Here is a 23,155-nt window from a genome sequence, read left to right on the forward strand (position 1 = left end):
CCTACGTCCCCACAGCCTCCACACCTGTCATGGTGAGTGGTAGTCCTATGTCCCCACAGCCTCCACACCTGTCATGGTGAGTGGTAGTCCTACGTCCCCACAGCCTCCACACCTGTCATGGTGAGTGGTAGTCCTACATCCACACAGCCTCCACACCTGTCATGGTGAGTGGTAGTCCTACGTCCCCACAGCCTCCACACCTGTCATGGTGAGTGGTAGTCCTACATCCACACAGCCTCCACACCTGTCATGGTGAGTGGTAGTCCTACATCCACACAGCCTCCAGACCTGTCATGGTGAGTGGTAGTCCTACATCCCCACAGCCTCCACACCTGTCATGGTGAGTGGTAGTCCTACGTCCCCACAGCCTCCACACCTGTCATGGTGAGTGGTAGTCCTACGTCCCCACAGCCTCCAGACCTGTCATGGTGAGTGGTAGTCCTACATCCACACAGCCTCCACACCTGTCATGGTGAGTGGTAGTCCTACGTCCCCACAGCCTCCACACCTGTCATGGTGAGTGGTAGTCCTACGTCCCCACAGCCTCCACACCTGTCATGGTGAGTGGTAGTCCTACATCCACACAGCCTCCAGACCTGTCATGGTGAGTGGTAGTCCTACATCCCCACAGCCTCCAGACCTGTCATGGTGAGTGGTAGTCCTACATCCCCACAGCCTCCACACCTGTCATGGTGAGTGGTAGTCCTACATCCCCACAGCCTCCACACCTGTCATGGTGAGTGGTAGTCCTACATCCCCACAGCCTCCACACCTGTCATGGTGAGTGGTAGTCCTACATCCCCACAGCCTCCACACCTGTCATGGTGAGTGGTAGTCCTACGTCCCCACAGCCTCCACACCTGTCATGGTGAGTGGTAGTCCTACGTCCCCACAGCCTCCACACCTGTCATGGTGAGTGGTAGTCCTACATCCACACAGCCTCCAGACCTGTCATGGTGAGTGGTAGTCCTACATCCCCACAGCCTCCACACCTGTCATGGTGAGTGGTAGTCCTACGTCCCCACAGCCTCCACACCTGTCATGGTGAGTGGTAGTCCTACATCCACACAGCCTCCAGACCTGTCATGGTGAGTGGTAGTCCTACATCCCCACAGCCTCCACACCTGTCATGGTGAGTGGTAGTCCTACATCCACACAGCCTCCACACCTGTCATGGTGAGTGGTAGTCCTACATCCACACAGCCTCCAGACCTGTCATGGTGAGTGGTAGTCCTACATCCCCACAGCCTCCACACCTGTCATGGTGAGTGGTAGTCCTACATCCACACAGCCTCCACACCTGTCATGGTGAGTGGTAGTCCTACGTCCCCACAGCCTCCACACCTGTCATGGTGAGTGGTAGTCCTACGTCCCCACAGCCTCCACACCTGTCATGGTGAGTGGTAGTCCTACATCCCCACAGCCTCCACACCTGTCATGGTGAGTGGTAGTCCTACGTCCCCACAGCCTCCACACCTGTCATGGTGAGTGGTAGTCCTACGTCCCCACAGCCTCCACACCTGTCATGGTGAGTGGTAGTCCTACGTCCCCACAGCCTCCACACCTGTCATGGTGAGTGGTAGTCCTACATCCCCACAGCCTCCACACCTGTCATGGTGAATGGTAGTCCTACATCCACACAGCCTCCAGACCTGTCATGGTGAGTGGTAGTCCTACATCCACACAGCCTCCAGACCTGTCATGGTGAGTGGTAGTCCTACGTCCCCACAGCCTCCACACCTGTCATGGTGAGTGGTAGTCCTACGTCCCCACAGCCTCCACACCTGTCATGGTGAGTGGTAGTCCTACATCCACACAGCCTCCAGACCTGTCATGGTGAGTGGTAGTCCTACATCCCCACAGCCTCCAGACCTGTCATGGTGAGTGGTAGTCCTACATCCCCACAGCCTCCACACCTGTCATGGTGAGTGGTAGTCCTACATCCCCACAGCCTCCACACCTGTCATGGTGAGTGGTAGTCCTACATCCCCACAGCCTCCACACCTGTCATGGTGAGTGGTAGTCCTACGTCCCCACAGCCTCCACACCTGTCATGGTGAGTGGTAGTCCTACGTCCCCACAGCCTCCACACCTGTCATGGTGAGTGGTAGTCCTATGTCCCCACAGCCTCCACACCTGTCATGGTGAGTGGTAGTCCTACGTCCCCACAGCCTCCACACCTGTCATGGTGAGTGGTAGTCCTACATCCCCACAGCCTCCACACCTGTCATGGTGAGTGGTAGTCCTACGTCCCCACAGCCTCCACACCTGTCATGGTGAGTGGTAGTCCTACATCCCCACAGCCTCCACACCTGTCATGGTGAGTGGTAGTCCTATGTCCCCACAGCCTCCACACCTGTCATGGTGAGTGGTAGTCCTACGTCCCCACAGCCTCCACACCTGTCATGGTGAGTGGTAGTCCTACATCCACACAGCCTCCAGACCTGTCATGGTGAGTGGTAGTCCTACGTCCCCACAGCCTCCACACCTGTCATGGTGAGTGGTAGTCCTACGTCCCCACAGCCTCCACACCTGTCATGGTGAGTGGTAGTCCTACGTCCCCACAGCCTCCACACCTGTCATGGTGAGTTCTACTCAGTTTTAGGAACCAGGTATTGTAAATATATTAAAAATGTATTATAAACAATATCGGCCTACATTCAGTATTTTCTTAGGAAACTATTGCCTTCATTACACATCCAATGGTTTCTGAGTACCACATGATATGTTCAGCAGATGGTTAAAAGAGCCCTGCAGACTTACGTGTTGTTGCCAATAACGAGATATTATAGACCGTATCTGTCTACGTGAAAATATGCAGCTTAAACTCTGTGACCGCTCTCTGCAGCTTCCTGTAAATACAGTCAGCTATCAACGCAGTGGGATGCTTTCACAGTGCAGTGTTGCCAGAGCCATTGAGCTAGGTCTTCTCTGGGCGCTCTGGAAGTGTGGTATTTCACAGCAACTCTCCACCAATCTCTCCAGGACCTAAAGTCCACCCTTCAGATTCTTCCACATCTCACAGTCAGAATGTTTCCAGGTCACGTTAGCATAGCAGATATCACGAGACTATGACACCATTACACAATGACATTGTTGAATGAACTTGCCATTGATACATTCATTCATTTAATTAATTTAATATTTTACCAGATGTATATTGTGTTTTAGATTCAGCAAATATACATGACACACCAGTGGAGGCTGCTAAGGGGAGGACGGCTCATAATAATGTCTGGAACGAAGCACATGGAATGGTATCAATCACCTGGATGTGTTTGATGTATTTAAAACCATTCCACTAATTCCGCTCCAGCCATTACCACAAGCCCGTCCTCCCTAACTAAGGTCCCACTACCCTCCTGTGGTACATACAGTAGAATATATACAGTAAGTAAATGATCCACATGTACACGGTAATGGTAACGACGGAAAGTTCTCCATTATAGTAGCCTTGTTGACTGCAAAAAAAATAAAATCTCAACTCAACAATTTCCCCATGACTTTTACAATTAGCTTTGCACAATGTAGGTACACAGAATTTTTACTTGTGTCAACACTAGTCCATAGACATGAACCACTCCCTTTTTATGACAGTGACTCACAGCGTTTATAGTATCTACTGAAGGTAGATCTGGAAAGGTCAGAGTTTGTTGTCCCCGCTCATAGAGGCGGGGTCATAGAGGCGGAGTCATAGAGGCGGGGTCATAGAGGCGGGGTCATAGAGGCGGGGTCATAGTGATTAGCATTAGCAGTAGACGTTTAGCGATAGAACCACAATCATTTGTCATTCTCAACATACAGGACAGAAATATGCCTCTGGCCTTCGAAAAACCAAATACGTTTTTTTCTGATAACAGTCAGATAACATGCTGTATGTGGTTTCTGAAAAATAATAAGCTCATTCTAAGAATCCATTGAGTGTGAGTTAGGGAGGGTTTCCTCCCAAGGTCGAGAGAGAAGGCCCTGTTGTTCACTCCGACCGCTAACAAGATCATGTCAACAACACTGATGTAATGGTGAAATTCGCCATCTGGAAGCTGAGACAAATATGGTCTACCAGTTTACTGAGATATGTCCTGGAGTTTTCTCCCAGCCTCCTGGCATGTCTCCGCTTGTCTTTGTCAGTTAAACATGTCATCCTGATCTCTCGTCATTATTGATCACCCCCAGGCCTTCATTATTGATCACCCAGGCCTTCATTATTGATCACCCCCCCAGGCCTTCATTATTGATCACCCAGGCCTTCATTATTGATCACCCCCCCAGGCCTTCATTATTGATCACCCCCCAGGCCTTCATTATTGATCACCTCCCCAGGCCTTCATTATTGATCACCACCCAGGCTTTCATTATTGATCACCCACCAGGCCTTCATTATTGATCACCCCCCCCAGTCCTTCATTATTGATCACCCCCCAGGCTTTCATTATTGATCACCCCCCAGGCCTTTATTATTGATCACCCCCCAGGCCTTTATTATTGATCACCCCCCAGGCCTTTATTATTGATCACCCCCCAGTCCTTCATTATTGATCACCCACCAGGCCTTTATTATTGATCACCCACCAGGCCTTCATTATTGATCACCCCCCAGGCCTTCATTATTGAGTAGTAATAACGATTCACCATGCCTTTCATCCTGCCGTATCCCCCCCCCCCTCCTCCTCTTCCTCCTCTGTCCCAGGCACCCAGGATGTCTCACTACTCTGGTGGTTTCTCCTCCCGCTCGGCGATGGACCTGAGTGGTGGTCAGAGGCTCAGCATGGGGGGTGGAGGAGGAGGAGGAGGAGGAGGAGGAGGAGGAGGAGGGTACCAGTACCACGATAACATGAGCCTGAGCGGGGGCTACCAGGGGGGAGGGGGTTACCAGGTACCACGTTAATGAGTTACTGTATTCTTCGACTACCATATAAATCCTTTTGGACATCTGAAGCAAGGCACCGTTATTTTTTTATTTGGGGGGGGGGGTGGGTGGGGGGCATATGTTAATACTGTTTGTGTACCAGTGTGCTGATTAACTCTGTTCTACCAGGTTGGAGGAGGAGGGGCCATGAGGCAACAGATGTCCACCGTGAACCGGGCGATGAGCCGTACTCCCGGCCCAGACCTAGAGACCATGTCCCTGCGCTCCGTTAGGCTCCAGAACATGCCCGCTCAGGTATCTGACTTTAGATACACTACATCATGTGTTCTGTGTGTATTGTGTCAATGTCAACGTAAGGTTTTTCTTTCAAGTGTTGTCTGTCTGTACTGATGTTGATGTTCTGTCTGTACTGATGTTGATGTTCTGTCTGTATTGATGTTGTTGTTCTGTCTGTATTTATGTTGTTGTTCTGTCTATACTGATGTTGATGTTCTGTCTGTATTGATGTTGTTGTCTGTCTGTACTGATGTTGATGTTCTGTCTGTATTGATGGTGTCGTCTGTATTGATGTTTATGTTGTCTGCCTGTATTGATATTGATGTTCTGTCTGTATTGATGTGGTAGTTTTCTGATTCTGACTCGTTCTGAATCTTGTTTCAGCCGTCCCCAGTGGCAGCCTGGGTGGATGCGGATGGCAGCGATGGGGTCAGCCTCGTCTCGGACCACGATGCCACATTTAACCGTCAGCAGTCTGTCTACAGCACCGTGAATGGAGGAGCCTACAGCTCTGGGACCCAGATGAGACAGGCAGGAGGAGGGTCCATGACCTACCAAGCCCCCATGAGGATGGTTGGTGGAAACCCATACCGAAAGTTTTACACGAGATTAACACATTGCAATTCTTATATGTTCCGTGGCATGTGAAAATGAGTTATCTATTTCAAATACGTTTTAAATGTATTTAGGAACAAATAATGCACTCCGTCCAAACTAGCTTTTCAGGTGTTTGTGAAAGCAAATATGTTAATTTAATTTGCGTTACAATATTATATTTACAGCACGTTTTTTTTAATGAACATTTATATTTCTGGTAGGGGGGAGAGGAGATGATGATGGTCCAGCAGCAGCATTCCTTTAAAGGGCCAGCGTACCGCACCATCAGCAGGATCAACAACAGGAACAACAGGATGTCCATGGGCTCCATGTCTGGAGCTTCTACCCTCCCACCTGGGGGGAGTAGCTACGGCAGTGGAGGGGGAGGCTTCGTCATGTCTGGGGCTTCCACCCTCCCCTCTGGGGGAAGTAGCTATGGCGGTGGAGGCGGCGGTGGAGGAGGATTCATGATGGGCCAGGTGAGGATTGAGATCCGGTACGTTTATAGCCCATTTGCATGGACATTTGTTATGTGAGGTCAGAAAGCAAAACGGAATACACAAAATGAATACAACAACTCTGAGAAGAGAGGGGACACACATTTGTTTTATTTAACCAGGCAAGTCAGTTAAGAACAAGTTCTTATTTTACAATGACGGCCTACACCGGTCAAATCTTAACCCGGACGACGCTGGGCCAATTGTGCGCCGCCCTATGTGACTCCCAATCACGGCCGGTTTTGATACAGCCTGGAATCGAACCAGGGTCTGTAGTGACGCCTGTAGCACTAAGATGCAGTGCCTTAGACCGCTGCGCCACTCGGGAAGGGTTCACATAGCCCCATGATGGACCAGGGCTAATCTGAGAGGATTCTCAGCATCTAGTCCTATATTGCTATTTTACCTGCCTTGATTCTAAATGTATGTTTTTTTTTATTATGTCGTGGTAGTTTTAATTGTTCTTTTATTATCATTTTTTTGCCTAAGTAGAGCTTTGGTATAATGAAAAGCCCTATACAATTGAAAAATGTATTATTATAATTGAATATAATGCATTGTTATTAGATGTCATCTGGGTCTCAAGGGAATCTGATGATGATGCAGCAACACAGACAGACCACTCTGCCCAGGACCATGTCTATCAAGAGCATGCACAGTGTTGGGAAGGGCATGGATATCTACGACAGGCAGATGGACATGACAGACAGCATGGGCAACCTCAGCAGGTAAGGAGTGGATACTAGGGTTAAATATCGGGAACCTGGTTACTGAGATTTAACGCCCCCAAAAAACACTTCCTTTTCCCGGGATAAATAACTGTGAGAAAAACGGTAAATTATAATAAATGATTTGTATGAACAGCATGACGTGAAATGGAACTGTTAAATTATGTGAGATGTCTAAATCTGGCTGCTCTACGGCTTCTGCATGATGAATCCTCAACGCTCCGGGTGGGGACAGGCAGCCCATCTCAGGGTGGGGACAGACAGCCCATCTCAGGGTGGGGACAGGCAGCCCATCTCAGGGTGGGGACAGACAGCCCATCTCAGGGTGGGGACAGGCAGCCCATCTCAGGGTGGGGACAGACAGCCCATCTCAGGGTGGGGACAGACAGCCCATCTCAGGGTGGGGACAGGCAGCCCATCTCAGGGTGGGGACAGACAGCCCATCTCAGGGTGGGGACAGGCAGCCCATCTCAGGGTGGGGACAGGCAGCCCATCTCAGGGTGGGGACAGGCGGCCCATCTCAGGGTGGGGACAGGCAGCCCATCTCAGGATGGGGACAGACAGCCCATCTCAGGGTGGGGACAGGCAGCCCATCTCAGGGTGGGGACAGGCAGCCCATCTCAGGGTGGGGACAGGCAGCCCATCTCAGGATGGGGACAGGCAGCCCATCTCAGGGTGGGGACAGGCAGCCCATCTCAGGGTGGGGACAGGCAGCCCATCTCAGAATAAAGGGCAGTTCACAATGCATGTAGACCTATCATCTCATGGTAACTTTTTTTCTTGTGACAGGTAGGCCTGAATTTGCTGCAGCATAGCCCATGCTACAGTAATATAAAGACAGAATGCACGTCTAATTTACCCATCTCCTTCTGGCTTTCAGGGGTCACCTTTATATTCGTTTAATTGTAAAGACTTTTTATTTATTTCATTGCAGCTGCAGAGTTCTAAAACACCTCTATATCTTTGATTTAAGCATTCTCTCGCAGTCTTTCTCTCTCTCTCCATCAACTCAAATATCATTCAAAATAGATAATGCTGTTCTAGATTGACATATATAGGCCTATAAATAGATGTCTCAGCCTACCTCTTTCAGGTCATACATTCAATGCAGTATTAGCCTTATATGTAGCTAATTAATGATGGGTAATGTATAATAAGCTCCTAATTTATAGCCTCTGTCTCTTGCGCAATACACAAGCACCTGTGCTCCGCTGGCCTCTCTCATTAAACAACGCTCCTTAACTCTTGGAGTCCCATGCAGGAAAAGATAGACTAGAATAGCTTGCTGGACATCGTTTTTTTTTTTTAGCATTTCTTATACCAATAGACTATTTGAAGAGGGACGCACACTCTTGTTTGCTGAATGTTCAAATACAGCAGCCAATAGGACTCACGGGTACTTTGAAAAAAGAGCGAATGCGTGATGATGATATGCTATAGCAGTTATTCATTCAGACCCATAACCAATCAGATGGTGGTAGACTACAGCAGTTATTAATTCAGACCCATAACCATTCAGATGGTGGTAGACTATAGCAGTTATTAATTCAGACCCATAACCATTCAGATGGTGGTAGACTATAGCAGTTATTAATTCAGACCCATAACCATTCAGATGGTGGTAGACTATAACAGTTATTAATTCAGACCCATAACCATTCAGATGGTGGTAGACTATAGCAGTTATTAATTCAGACCCATAACCATTCAGATGGTGGTAGACTATAGCAGTTATTAATTCAGACCCATAACCATTCAGATGGTGGTAGACTATAGCAGTTATTAATTCAGACCCATAACCATTCAGATGGTGGTAGACTATAACAGTTATTAATTCAGACCCATAACCATTCAGATGGTGGTAGACTATAGCAGTTATTAATTCAGACCCATAACCATTCAGATGGTGGTAGACTATAGCAGTTATCAATTCAGACCCATAACCATTCAGATGGTGGTAGACTATAGCAGTTATTAATTCAGACCCATAACCATTCAGATGGTGGTAGACTATAACAGTTATTAATTCAGACCCATAACCATTCAGATGGTGGTAGACTATAGCAGTTATTAATTCAGACCCATAACCATTCAGATGGTGGTAGACTATAGCAGTTATTAATTCAGACCCATAACCATTCAGATGGTGGTAGACTATAGCAGTTATTAATTCAGACCCATAACCATTCAGATGGTGGTAGACTATAACAGTTATTAATTCAGACCCATAACCATTCAGATGGTGGTAGACTATAGCAGTTATTAATTCAGACCCATAACCATTCAGATGGTGGTAGACTATAGCAGTTATCAATTCAGACCCATAACCATTCAGATGGTGGTAGACTATAGCAGTTATCAATTCAGACCCATAACCATTCAGATGGTGGTAGACTATAGCAGTTATTCATTCAGACCCATTCAGATGGTGGTAGACTATAGCAGTTATTCATTCAGACCCATAACCATTCAGATGGTGGTAGACTATAGCAGTTATCAATTCAGACCCATAACCATTCAGATGGTGGTAGACTATAGCAGTTATTCATTCAGACCCATTCAGATGGTGGTAGACTATAGCAGTTATTCATTCAGACCCATAACCATTCAGATGGTGGTAGACTATAGCAGTTATCAATTCAGACCCATAACCATTCAATCTTCGTGAAGAGAAGTGAAAGTCTTCTGCATCTAATTTTAGTTCTATATTATTCAAGGATGTCAATAGAATGAGGAAGATGAGGAAAATTAAACTTATTTCATTTAACTGTTGAAAGCGAGGAAGGAAAGAAGCAACAATAGAGAGAGAAAGAGGAGGGAGGCTAATAACTTTATGGGAAATATTATGAAAGGTATATATGCGTCAGCCTACTAATTATTCAAATAGGCCGTATTATATTTCAAAATTAAAATCACATTTGCTAGCCTATACTTGTAACTTTGTAGGCCGCATGCATGTGTTGCACCAGAATCACATGTTCTCTTCGGCTTTATCATGGTTTGAACGATGTGAGATATTCCAGTCCATATAACACAGTATAATACAATACAGTACAGTAATACAGTTCACACTCAGTAAGATTAGCCTATTGGAGCTAGTTTCATTTATTTACCCAAGAGAGCATATATCTAGCTAGACTCATAGGTTTTTATGTGTTTCTGTCGTGTGTAATGTGCAGTAGCTTATATCATATATGTATTGGATAACGGCACAATCATTTGGGCTTTTTTTGGTCTTTGGGCTCATTAAATGTTGTTAATGTAGGGCTCATAAAATGTATTTTATATATGTCTAGTCAAGCTCAGGTAACATTAGGCCTGAATTTTTCGATTTTATCATGCTTTATAATGCTTTATAATGCTTTGGAATGACGCTTCCGGTTTTGGCGGGAAATACCGGGTTTCCGGGGAGAAAAGTGATTTATTCTTGGGTTGGAAAATGTGTAAAATACAGGGAAACTATTCAACCCTACTAGATACACAATAGTATTATAAACCAGGTAGTTTGGATCCTGGATGCTGATTGGCTGAAACAGCATTTCAGCCATGTGTATATCAGACAATATACCACAGGTATGACGCAAGAATACTTGTTTACTGTTCTATTTATGTTGGTAACTAGTTTATAATAGCAATAAGGCACCTCGGGGGTTCTTGGTATATGGCCAATATAAACTGGGTGGTTCGAGCCCTGAATGCTGATTGGCTGACAGCAGTGGTATATCAGACCGTATACCACGGGTATGACAAAACATACATTTTTACTGCTATAATTACATTGGTAACCAGTTTATAATAGCAATAAGGCACCTCTGGGGTTTGTGGTATATGGCCAATATACCACGGCTAAGGGCTGTATCCAGGCACTCCGCGATGCGTCGTGCTTAAGAACAGCTCTTAGCCGTGGTATATTGACCAATATACCACACCCCCTCGGGCCTTATTGCTTAAATGCTGTACCAATATATGCCACTTAGCAGTCACTATTATGCAAACACGGAGACTTACAGTGCAGTGAGTGCATACAGCATCTACATACGACCTCAGCACTCCCATACTCTAGTCAGGGTACGAAGTATGGATATAATAAAGCTATTTACAGGGCAGTGAGTTTGTCCCCTGCGTGAATAGGACCATGTTCTTACCAACTGAGCCATACAGGACAATCTCTTGTGACATGGTGCGTGTAGCAGTGCATGGAAACACATAACCTCTAAGCATATGTTTTGGTAAACACTACCTACCATGATCGTGATTGTTATTTTGGGATTATGCCTGAATAGGAAAGTCATTCGTTTCTCAAGTTAACTCCCAATCTCACTCACACGGGCTAAACTCACCACTAATACACAGTTCTATCTGATACTTGTTAAATGTAGCGGTTAGGAATGTCAGCGAGGTTTAAAGTCTCAGATGATACAGTGTGGTCAACACTTCCTCTCCAAGCCCGGGTGTAATACTACTGAACAAGTTGAAATATAGTATGAACATTCTTACCCCACGCTCCTTTTAGAATCTGGGCTAAATACACAAGCCTCAGGGAAAACAGATTGTTTTGAATGCGTGCATTAAAATGTGTGCATTAAAATGTGAGCATTAGAATGAGTGCATTAAAATGTGTGCATTAGAATGCGTGCATTAAAATGTGTGCATTAGAATGCGTGCATTAAAATGTGTGCATTAGAATGCGTGCATTAAAATGTGTGCATTAGAATGCGTGCATTAAAATGTGTGCATTAGAATGTGTAACGCTTGTCGTCTGGAGGAGAAGAAGAGGACCAAGGTGCAGCGTGTTAAGTGTTCATATTCATTAATTAAAATACGTAACACTAAACCAAAACAACAAACATGACAAACGAACAGTCCTGAAAGGTGAAACAAACACTAAACCGGAAACAACCACCCACAAACACAGGTGGGAACAGGCTACCTAAATATGATTCTCAATCAGAGACAATGAATGACAGCTGCCTCTGATTGAGAACCATATCAGGCCAGACATAGAAATACAACACAAGGACAACATAGAACACCAGACATAGAATGCCCACCCAAACTCACGCCCTGACCAACCAAAACAGAGAAATAAAAAGGATCTAGCACTGTCCCGCTGTAAGTCCTCACCAGCACTGTCCCGCTGTCAGTCCTCACCACCACTGGCAGACTGGCAGCGGGGACAGTGCTCGTGAGGACTGACAGCGGGGACAGTGTTGGTGAGGACTGACAATGGTGGTGAGGACTGACAGCGGGGACAGTGTTGGTGAGGACTGGCAGTGCTGGTGAGGACTGGCAGCGGGGACAGTGCTGGTGAGGACTGACAGCGGGGACAGTGTTGCTGAGGACTGACAGTGCTGGTGAGGACTTACAGCGGGACAGTGCTAGTGAGGCCTTACAGTGGGACAGTGCTAGTGAGGACTTACAGTGGGACAGTGCTAGTGAGGACTTACAGTGGGACAGTGCTAGTGAGGACTGACAGTGGTGGCAGTGGTGGTGAGGACTGACAGTGGGACAGTGCTAGTGAGGACTGCCAGTGGTGGTGAGGACTGACAGTGGTGGCAGTGGTGGTGAGGACTGACAGTGGTGGTGAGGATTGACAGCGGGCACAGTGCTAGTGAGGACTGACAGTGGTGGTGAGGACTGGCAGCGGGGACAGTGCTAGTGAGGACTGGCAGTGGTGGTGAGGACTGCCAGTGGTAGCAGGGCCATCATAGATCTTTGAGAGAGAAAAGGCTCATTGTCGGCTGTTTTTCTCGATAAGGGAATGGATGCTTCCCTGCTCCGTTGGGAATGGATGCTCTCACGCACCAGTGACCTCTGACCATCCTTTACACGTTTCCCCTGTGGACCTGATTCATCCCACGCTGGAGAGGGTGTGGCTAGAGGGCTTGTTGTAGATTCTTGTGGCTCCCTGTTGTCCCAAACGACTTAGTCGAGGACCCGATGGCAACTCCCATTGCACAGGGACCTGTTGTCTTAGGTGCGTGGGCAGGTCTGGCACCCATTGAGTGTGCACATTGTGTGGTGCAGGGGTGTGTGACCAACTTTTTTTGTCTGTTTTGCTATTCTGGCTCGTGATAGAGCACTTTCAAAGCGGCGTCTCTGTGATGATTACAAATGTCTCTTTCCCAAGAGCTGTAGATTCTGAGCTGGCTGCTACATGGCCCCCGTAGTGGCAGGACTGGTTTGGGTGCGGCACCAGAGGACTTTCATCAGGTTTCACATTTCAAACACAAACAGTCGGCGCCTAGCTGTTAGCACAGCAGATGGAAAAACCACAGAGTGTTACCTTTAGCTTAGTTAACCATTCACACAGGCACAGGGTTATACCATGGGAGTGAAACCTGTGAGTCATGTTGGCCTGATTGGTCAGCTGGACTGGCAATGTATTATCTCATTTCTGCCTAATCGTGCACCAGGGGTTGAGGGTCAACTCCATTTAAATTCCAGCTAATTTGAGGAAAAAGTCAATCAAATTCCAATTCCAAACGTTCCTCGTTGAAAAGCATTGAAGATGAATTTAGAATTAGACTGGCAGTGTAGTTCTCGAAATGACTGGAATTGAAATGGAACTGACCACAACCCACTTAGAGGGGACAGTTTCCCGGAGACTAAAAAGCTATTTCAATGGTGATTCTCAATTGAGTAGCTTTTGCTTTTCATTCCGGGACTAGGCTTAGCTTTATCTGTTATCGAAACGAAAACTAGACAGTCAGGAAGCATAGAAAATTACAAAAAGCAATGGATAGAGGACCATTTTTTTCAAATTTTTACTGCGAGGAAACAGTGAAGACCAATTGCGGCATGCTGGGAAAAATAACTTTGACACTGCTGCTATAGAGTGTTTTCACCACGAAATCCCCCATCATTCATAATCTATTATTTGTCTCAGTCTCTCTAACCTGTCCAGGGGCTGGCTTACTGTAAAGCGCTTTGTGTCAACTGGGCTTTACAAATACAGGTACATTTGATTGGTTGGTTGGTTGATTGATTGATCTGATTGTACAGGATCAATAACCTGGACATGGCTACGGCGGTGAGGTACCTGGCAGAGGGGGATGCTGACCTGCAGGTTCTGGGAGCAGCTTTTATCCAACATGAGTGTTACAACGACACCGAGGCCAAGAAAGAGGTAGTAAAGGGATTTCCTCTTCATTCTGCAGTCACATCTCTGTTTCTCTAGTACTTCCTTATGATATTTCCAATGTCAAATACGTGTCCCATTCAGTGTGCGTATGTTCATTAACATAATACAAGGAACAATAGAAGTGAAGTTGCTAGTTGCATAAGAACTATTGTGTATCAACACATTGACTGACGTGCTCCAGGTATATCAACACATTGACGTGCTCCAGGTATATCAACACATTGACTGACGTGCTCCAGGTATATCAACACATTGACGTGCTCCAGGTATATCAACACATTGACGTGCTCCAGGTGTATCAACACATTGACTGACGTGCTCCAGGTATATCAACACATTGACGTGCTCCAGGTATATCAACACATTGACGTGCTGCAGGTGTATCAACACATTGACGTGCTCCAGGTATATCAACACATTGACGTGCTGCAGGTGTATCAACACATTGACGTGCTCCAGGTGTATCAACACATTGACTGACGTGCTCCAGGTATATCAACACATTGACGTGCTCCAGGTATATCAACACATTGACGTGCTGCAGGTGTATCAACACATTGACGTGCTCCAGGTGTATCAACACATTGACGTGCTCCAGGTATATCAACACATTGACGTGCTCCAGGTGTATCAACACATTGACGTGCTCCAGGTATATCAACACATTGACGTGCTCCAGGTATATCAACACATTGACGTGCTCCAGGTATATCAACACATTGACGTGCTCCAGGTATATCAACACATTGACGTGCTCCAGGTATATCAACACATTGACGTGCTCCAGGTATATCAACACATTGACGTGCTCCAGGTATATCAACACATTGACTGACGTGCTCCAGGTATATCAACACATTGACTGACGTGCTCCAGGTGTATCAACACATTGACGTGCTCCAGGTATATCAACACATTGACGTGCTCCAGGTATATCAACACATTGACGTGCTCCAGGTATATCAACACATTGACGTGCTCCAGGTATATCAACACATTGACTGACGTGCTCCAGGTATATCAACATTTTCAATGACAGCCTAGGAACAGTGGGTTAACTGCCTTGTTCAGGGGCAGAAGGACAGATTTTGTACCTTGTCAGCTCGGGGATTTGATCTTGCAACCTTTACAGTTACTAGTCCAACGCTCTAACCACTAGGCTACGCTGTCTAATCATTTCAGATATACAAGATTGCCTAGGGAATAGGGGCTAGACTAGGTGTCACTTTGGGATTCAGAATGAGTCTAAACCTTACAGAGATGTTCTTCCCTCCAATCACTAGGTGCACCGCTATAAGGGCATCCCAGAGCTGGTGAGGCTGTTCAACAGTGAGAACCAGGAGGTGGCTCGCTACGCCACGGGCGCCACCAGGAACCTCATCTACGAGAACATGGACAACAAGGTGGCCCTTATCGAGGGGGGAGGGATCCCACAACTCATAGAGGCCCTGAAGGTGAATGACGACGAGCTACGCAAGAACATCACAGGTATGACGTTTTACATTTTAGTCCTTTAGCAGAGACTCTTATCCAGAGCGACTTACATTCATCTGAAGGTCGCTAGGTAAGACAACCACATATCACAGTCTTAGTAAGTAAAACTTTCTCGAGAGACAAAGTACTCTGTACAATGTAGGGCTCTACGCTGACATGGGCTCCTCAGGATTATTTTTTGGGGGGAGCACAGACAGAAATTTAGGAGCACAATGAACCCACCTCTTGGTGGGTTGGGGAGAAAAGATAAGCCATTCTAGTTAATTTTGTCTTTTGTTTCTGTTAGTCTTTAGTGACATGGATAGTCTGCTGTCATTCTGATCTAAGAATATTACTCCTGCTTATTATGAAGAAAAAATACATCTGTTTAACTTTAGTGTAAACTAAAGGAGTGTGTTTTAGAATGATTTTTGTTGTATTAATGCTATTTAATCTCTCCTCAGACTAATATTATTCTGTTTGTCCTGTGGGTACCTTTGCCACTGTTCCACCCCTTGTGTGTTGCGCTGTCATGGTGTATTTGTAGAGGTAATGATACAAGGTTTGGTCATTGGGTTTTCTGTCAGGTATTCTGTGGAACCTGTCATCCAAGGACAACCTGAAGGAGAAACTAGCCAAGGAGACGCTCGCTGAGCTCACAGAGAGGATCCTGATCCCGCTCTCAGGAAGTGGAGACACTGAGGTCATCCAGCGGAGCCCCTCTGAGGTTGACATCTTCTACAACACCACCGGATGTCTCAGGTACAGTACACTATAGTACACTAGTACACTATAGGATAATACAGTACACTAGTACAGTATTGTACAGTACAGTATAGTACAGTATAGGATAGTACAGTATTGTATAGTACAGTACACTATAGTACAATATAGGATAGTACAGTACACAATAGTACACTATAGTATAGTACACTATAGGATAGTACAGTACACTAGTACAGTATTGTATAGTACAGTATAGTACAGTACACTATAGTACAATATAGGATAGTACAGTACACTATAGTACACTACACTACAGTACACTATAGTACAATATAGTACACTATAGGATAGTACAGTACACTAGTACAGTATAGTACAGTATAGTACAATATAGTACACTATAGGATAGTACAGTACAATATAGTACACTATAGGATAGTACAGTACACTATAGGATAGTACAGTACACTAAAGTACAATATAGTACGCTATAGGATAGTACAGTACACTATAGTACAATATAGGATAGTACAGTACACTATAGTACACTACACTACAGTACACTATAGTACAATATAGTACACTATAGGATAGTACAGTATACTATAGTACACTAGTACAGTATAGTACACTCTAGTACAATATAGTACACTATAGGATAGTACAGTACAATATAGTACACTATAGGATAGTACAGTACACTATAGGATAGTACAGTACACTATAGTATAGTACAGTACACTATAGTACATTATAGTACACTATAGGATAGTACAGTATAGTATACTATAGTACAATATAGTACACTATAGGATAGTACAGTACTCTATACTACAATATAGTACGCTATAGGAGAGTACAGTACACTATAGTACACGATAGTATGATATAGTGCACTATAGGATAGTACAGTACAGTATATTACACTATAGTACAGTATTGTACACTATAGTACAGTATAGCAAGGCATAGTATAGTACAGTATATTACACTATAGTACAGTACACTAAAGTACAGTATAGTACCGTATATTACACTATAGTACAGCATATTACACTATAGTACAGTATTGTATAGTACAGTATAGTACACTATAGTACAGGATAGTAAAGTATAGGATGGTATAGTACACTATAGTACAGTACAGCACAGTACACTAAAGTACAGTATAGTACAGTATAGGATAGTATTGTACAGTATTGTACAATATATTACACTATAGTGCAATATAGTACTATAGTACAATTTATAACACTATTGCACAGTATTTCACACTATAGTACAGTATAGTATAGTACAATATATAACAATATTACACAGTATTTCACACTATAGTACAGTATAGTATAGTAGTATAGTGCAATATATAACACTATTGTACAGTATTCCACACTATAGTACAGTATAGTATAGTAGTATAGTGCAATATATAACACTATTGTACAGTATTCCACACTATAGTACATTATAGTATAGTAGTATAGTGCGATATATAACACTATTGTGCAGTATTTCACACTATAGTACAGTACAGTATAGTAGTATAGTACAATATCAACAATATTGTACAGTATTTCACACAGTATAGTATAGTAGTATAGTACAATATCAACACTATTGTTCAGTATTTCACACTATTGTACAGTATAGCATAATAGTATAGTACAATATCAACAATATTGTACAGTATTTCACACAGTATAGTATAGTAGTATAGTACAATATCAACACTATTGTACAGTATTTCACACTATAGTACAGCCTTCTTCTTTTCCTTCCAGCTCCTCCTCTGTCTAAGGACACTGTTGTCACATGCACTAGCTTCCCATGTCAGCTCTTTGACCCAAATCAGTTCATTGACATGTCAGTTCATTGATATGTCAGTTCATTGATATGTCAGTTCATTGATATGTCAGTTCATTGATATGTCAGTTCATTGACATGTCAGTTCATTGACATGTCAGTTCATTGACATGTCAGTTCATTGACATGTCAGTTCATTGATATGTCAGTTCATTGACATGTCAGTTCATTGATATGTCAGTTCATTGACATGTCAGTTCATTGACATGTCAGTTCATTGACATGTCAGTTCATTGACATGTCAGTTCATTGACATGTCAGTTCATTGATATGTCAGTTCATTGACATGTCAGTTCATTGACATGTCAGTTCATTGATATGTCAGTTCATTGACATGTCAGTTCATTGACATGTCAGTTCATTGACATGTCAGTTCATTGACATGTCAGTTCATTGACATGTCAGTTCATTGACATGTCAGTTCATTGACATGTCAGTTCATTGACATGTCAGTTCATTGACATGTCAGTTCATTGACATGTCAGTTCATTGATATGTCAGTTCATTGATATGTCAGTTCATTGATATGTCAGTTCATTGACATGTCAGTTCATTGACATGTCAGTTCATTGACATGTCAGTTCATTGACATGTCAGTTCATTGACATGTCAGTTCATTGATATGTCAGTTCATTGACATGTCAGTTCATTGATATGTCAGTTCATTGATATGTCAGTTCATTGATATGTCACTTCATTGACATGTCACTTCATTGACATGTCAGTTCATTGACATGTCAGTTCATTGATATGTCAGTTCATTGATATGTCAGTTCATTGACCCATTTCAGTTCATTGACATGTCAGTTCATTGACATGTCAGTTCATTGACATGTCAGTTCATTGACATGTCAGTTCATTGATATGTCAGTTCATTGATATGTCAGTTCATTGACATGTCAGTTCATTGACATGTCAGTTCATTGACATGTCAGTTCATTGACATGTCAGTTCATTGACATGTCAGTTCATTGACATTTCAGTTCATTGATATGTCAGTTCATTGACCCAAGTCAGTTCATTGACACGTCAGCTCTTTGATAAATGTCAGTTCTTTGTTCTATGATTTATGTTTGCCCATCCCGTCTCTAACCTCTCACCCTGCTGTCCCCAGGAACCTGAGCTCAGTGAATGAGAAGACCAGACGGCAGATGCGGGAGACCAACGGTCTGGTGGATGCCCTGGTAGGATACATCCAGGCCTCGCTAGAGGAAGGCAAGGTGGAGGAAAAGGTGAGAACTAACTGCGTAGTGGACTGGAGTACAGATAGTGGACTGGAGTTCAGATAGTGGACTGGAGTGCAGATAGTGGACTGGAGTGCAGATAGTGGACTGGAGTACAGATACTGGACTGGAGTACAGATACTGGACTGGAGTGCAGATAGTGGACTGGAGTACAGATACTGGACTGGAGTGCAGATAGTGGACTGGAGTGCAGATAGTGGACTGGAGTGCAGATAGTGGACTGGAGTACAGATAGTGGACTGGAGTACAGATACTGGACTGGAGTGCAGATAGTGGACTGGAGTACAGATACTGGACTGGAATGCAGATACTAGACTGGAGTGCAGATACTGGACTGGAGTGCAGATAGTGGACTGGAGTACAGATACTGGACTGGAGTGCAGATAGTGGACTGGAGTACAGATACTGGACTGGAGTGCAGATAGTGGACTGGAGTGCAGATAGTGGACTGGAGTGCAGATAGTGGACTGGAGTACAGATACTGGACTGGAGTACAGATACTGGACTGGAGTGCAGATAGTGGACTGGAGTACAGATACTGGACTGGAGTGCAGATAGTGGACTGGAGTGCAGATAGTGGACTGGAGTACAGATAGTGGACTGGAGTACAGATACTGGACTGGAGTGCAGATAGTGGACTGGAGTACAGATACTGGACTGGAGTGCAGATAGTGGACTGGAGTGCAGATACTGGACTGGAGTGCAGATACTGGACTGGAGTGCAGATACTGGACTGGAATGCAGATACTAGACTGGAGTGCAGATACTGGACTGGAGTGCAGATAGTGGACTGGAGTACAGATACTGGACTGGAGTGCAGATAGTGGACTGGAGTACAGATACTGGACTGGAGTGCAGATAGTGGACTGGAGTGCAGATAGTGGACTGGAGTGCAGATAGTGGACTGGAGTGCAGATACTGGACTGGAGTGCAGATAGTGGACTGGAGTACAGATACTGGACTGGAGTACAGATAGTGGACTGGAGTGCAGATAGTGGACTGGAGTGCAGATAGTGGACTGGAGTACAGATACTGGACTGGAGTACAGATAGTGGACTGGAGTGCAGATAGTGGACTGGAGTGCAGATAGTGGACTGGAGTGCAGATAGTGGACTGGAGTGCAGATAGTGGACTGGAGTGCAGATAGTGGACTGGAGTGCAGATAGTGGACTGGAGTGCAGATAGTGGACTGGAGTGCAGATAGTGGACTGGAGTGCAGATAGTGGACTGGAGTGCAGATAGTGGACTGGAGTGCAGATAGTGGACTGGAGTGCAGATAGGAAAGTTACTTAGCCGTGTGGTATTTGCAGAACAATTGTCACAATGCGTAACTGTACCTTCAGTGTTTTTCTTCGATCAAGTGTCGAACGTGTCGTCATGGGAATTAAATAAAAACTCAACATTCTATGGTACATTTGTTTCTTGTGAAAGCCTCACATTTTGGACTTTGATATTAAAACTTATTCAACTTGTGTGCTTGCGTCCAGGGAGTGGAGAACGCAGTGTGTGTTATGAGGAACCTCTCCTATCAGCTGTACAGTGAGATCCCGCCCTCGGCCATGCTACGTCTGGAAGGACCAACCAGAGGCCAGGACACCAGCAGGAGTGAAGCCATTGGTTGCTTCACCCCTCAGAGCAAGAAAGTAAAAAATGTATGTATCACAGTGTCAATCTTCTTCTTCTTCTTCTGTCAGTTTAGCAGTTGGACCGTCGTCTTGAATGTCTTCAGAATGACCCTGTCTGTGTCTAAACGGAAGTCCTGTATCACATCGCCTACATCACATTGACCCCTGACCTTCTCCCTTTACAGAAGATGAACCAGGACCTGGTTACATTCACGGAGGTGGCCCGCGTGCCCAAGGGTCTGGAGTGGCTGTGGCACCCCCAGGTGGTGGGGCTGTATAACCGCGTGCTGCAGGGCTGTGAGTTCAACTTCACCACCCGCGAGGCTGCAGCCGGGGCGCTGCAGAACATCACAGCTGGAGACAAGAGAGTGAGTGTTGATAATTCCCACTGCCAATGGTCCATCTCTCGTCACCATCTCACACCTATGGAGTCATCTCACCTCACCACCCGTCCCCTGGCGGTGTCAGATAGGCTATGGAGTTATTTAACCTCAAGACCCGTCCCCTGGCGGTGTCAGATAGACTATGGAGTTATTTAACCTAACGACCCGTCCCCTGGCGGTGTCAGATAGACTATGGAGTCATTTCACCTCACGACCCGTCCCCTGGCGGTGTCAGATAGACTATGGAGTCACCTCACCTCACGACCCGTCCCCTGGCGGTGTCAGATAGACTATGGAGTTATTTCACCTCACGACCCGTCCCCTGGCGGTGTCAGATAGACTATGGAGTTATTTAACCTCACGACCCGTCCCCTGGCGGTGTCAGATAGACTATGGAGTTATTTCACCTCACGACCCGTCCCCTGGCGGTATCAAAAAGACTATGGAGTTATTTAACCTCACGACCCGTCCCCTGGCGGTGTCAGATAGACTATGGAGTTATTTAACCTCACAACCCGTCCCCTGGCGGTGTCAGATAGACTATGGAGTTATTTAACCTCACGACCCGTCCCCTGGCGGTGTCAGATAGACTATGGAGTTATTTCACCTCACGACCCGTCCCCTAGTGGGGACAGATAGACTATGGAGTTATTTAACCTAACGACCCGTCCCCTAGTGGGGACAGATAGACTATGGAGTTATTTAACCTCACGACCCGTCCCCTGGCGGTGTCAGATAGACTATGGAGTTATTTCACCTCACGACCCGTCCCCTGGCGGGGACAGATAGACTATGGAGTTATTTAACATCACGACCCGTCCCCTGGCGGTGTCAGATAGACTATGGAGTTATTTAACATCACGACCCGTCCCCTAGTGGGGCCAGATAGACTATGGAGTTATTTAACCTCACGGCCAGTCCCCTGGCGGTGTCAGATAGACTATGGAGTTATTTAACCTCACGGCCAGTCCCCTGGCGGTGTCAGATAGACTAACTATGTGGTCATCTCACCTCACCACCCGTCCCCTGGCGGTGCCAGATAAACTAGGGGATCATTAACAGGCTCCTCAAACTATCCATGAAGCCTCTATGACCAGGCCACTGATATGTGCTCTAGGGTCAGTTTTTTTTTAAGGGACTTGGACACCTGACAGTGAGAACTGCAACTCACATCACTCACATCAGTGAACTCTATAGCTCACTCAGCATTCATAGAACGACAACAGTGTCTCTCTAGCTGGGGTACTAGAACCCCTGTGGGTACCTTGCCTTTCTACAGGGTGTAATTGACTCATAAGAAAATAGGCCTAATGATCAGTTGCACGTAAGGGTTTACTTCAGACAGAGCAAAACGGAATTTGGGGGGGGGGGGGGGGGGGGGTACTGTAATTAGTTTGATAAATACTAAACGCAGAATGACCTTTCTCTCTTTTCCTCCTCAGTGGGCGGGGGTGCTGAGTCGTGTGGCTCTCGAGCAAGAGAGGATGCTTCCTGTGATGTTGGACAAACTGAGGACCAATAATGACCTGGAGCTGAGATCCCTCACCGGCTTCCTCAGAAACCTGTCACGCCATGCCAAGGACAAGAACGCCATGGGTCAGTCACCATGACCCTTTTATCAAATCCTTGATTGCCTCAGAACCTCATCCTCCAATAAGCTTTGAGAGGAAGGCGAGCAATTCAAGGATGTCAATGTGAGATGTGCATGGAAGATTTGTGTTATTAACAAACG

The 23,155-nt window shown here is 45.5% G+C and overlaps 1 protein-coding gene across 1 annotated transcript in view; it reads left to right on the top strand.

The window, feature by feature from the left end:
- Window positions 1-23,155, top strand: part of LOC139578062 (plakophilin-3-like) — a 66,085-nt gene that overhangs the window by 20,717 nt on the left and 22,213 nt on the right. The window contains exons 3-14 of the mRNA XM_071405242.1: window positions 4,688-4,873; window positions 5,036-5,161; window positions 5,528-5,716; window positions 5,962-6,219; window positions 6,805-6,965; window positions 13,971-14,094; window positions 15,393-15,597; window positions 16,170-16,344; window positions 19,286-19,403; window positions 20,903-21,067; window positions 21,226-21,408; window positions 22,866-23,019. Coding sequence (XP_071261343.1) covers window positions 4,688-4,873; window positions 5,036-5,161; window positions 5,528-5,716; window positions 5,962-6,219; window positions 6,805-6,965; window positions 13,971-14,094; window positions 15,393-15,597; window positions 16,170-16,344; window positions 19,286-19,403; window positions 20,903-21,067; window positions 21,226-21,408; window positions 22,866-23,019 — 2,044 coding nt within the window. The remainder of the gene's footprint in view (window positions 1-4,687; window positions 4,874-5,035; window positions 5,162-5,527; window positions 5,717-5,961; window positions 6,220-6,804; window positions 6,966-13,970; window positions 14,095-15,392; window positions 15,598-16,169; window positions 16,345-19,285; window positions 19,404-20,902; window positions 21,068-21,225; window positions 21,409-22,865; window positions 23,020-23,155) is intronic.

The sequence above is a fragment of the Salvelinus alpinus genome, chromosome 6 (assembly GCF_045679555.1).
Source record: "Salvelinus alpinus chromosome 6, SLU_Salpinus.1, whole genome shotgun sequence".
In the NCBI taxonomy this organism is placed as follows: domain Eukaryota; kingdom Metazoa; phylum Chordata; class Actinopteri; order Salmoniformes; family Salmonidae; genus Salvelinus; species Salvelinus alpinus.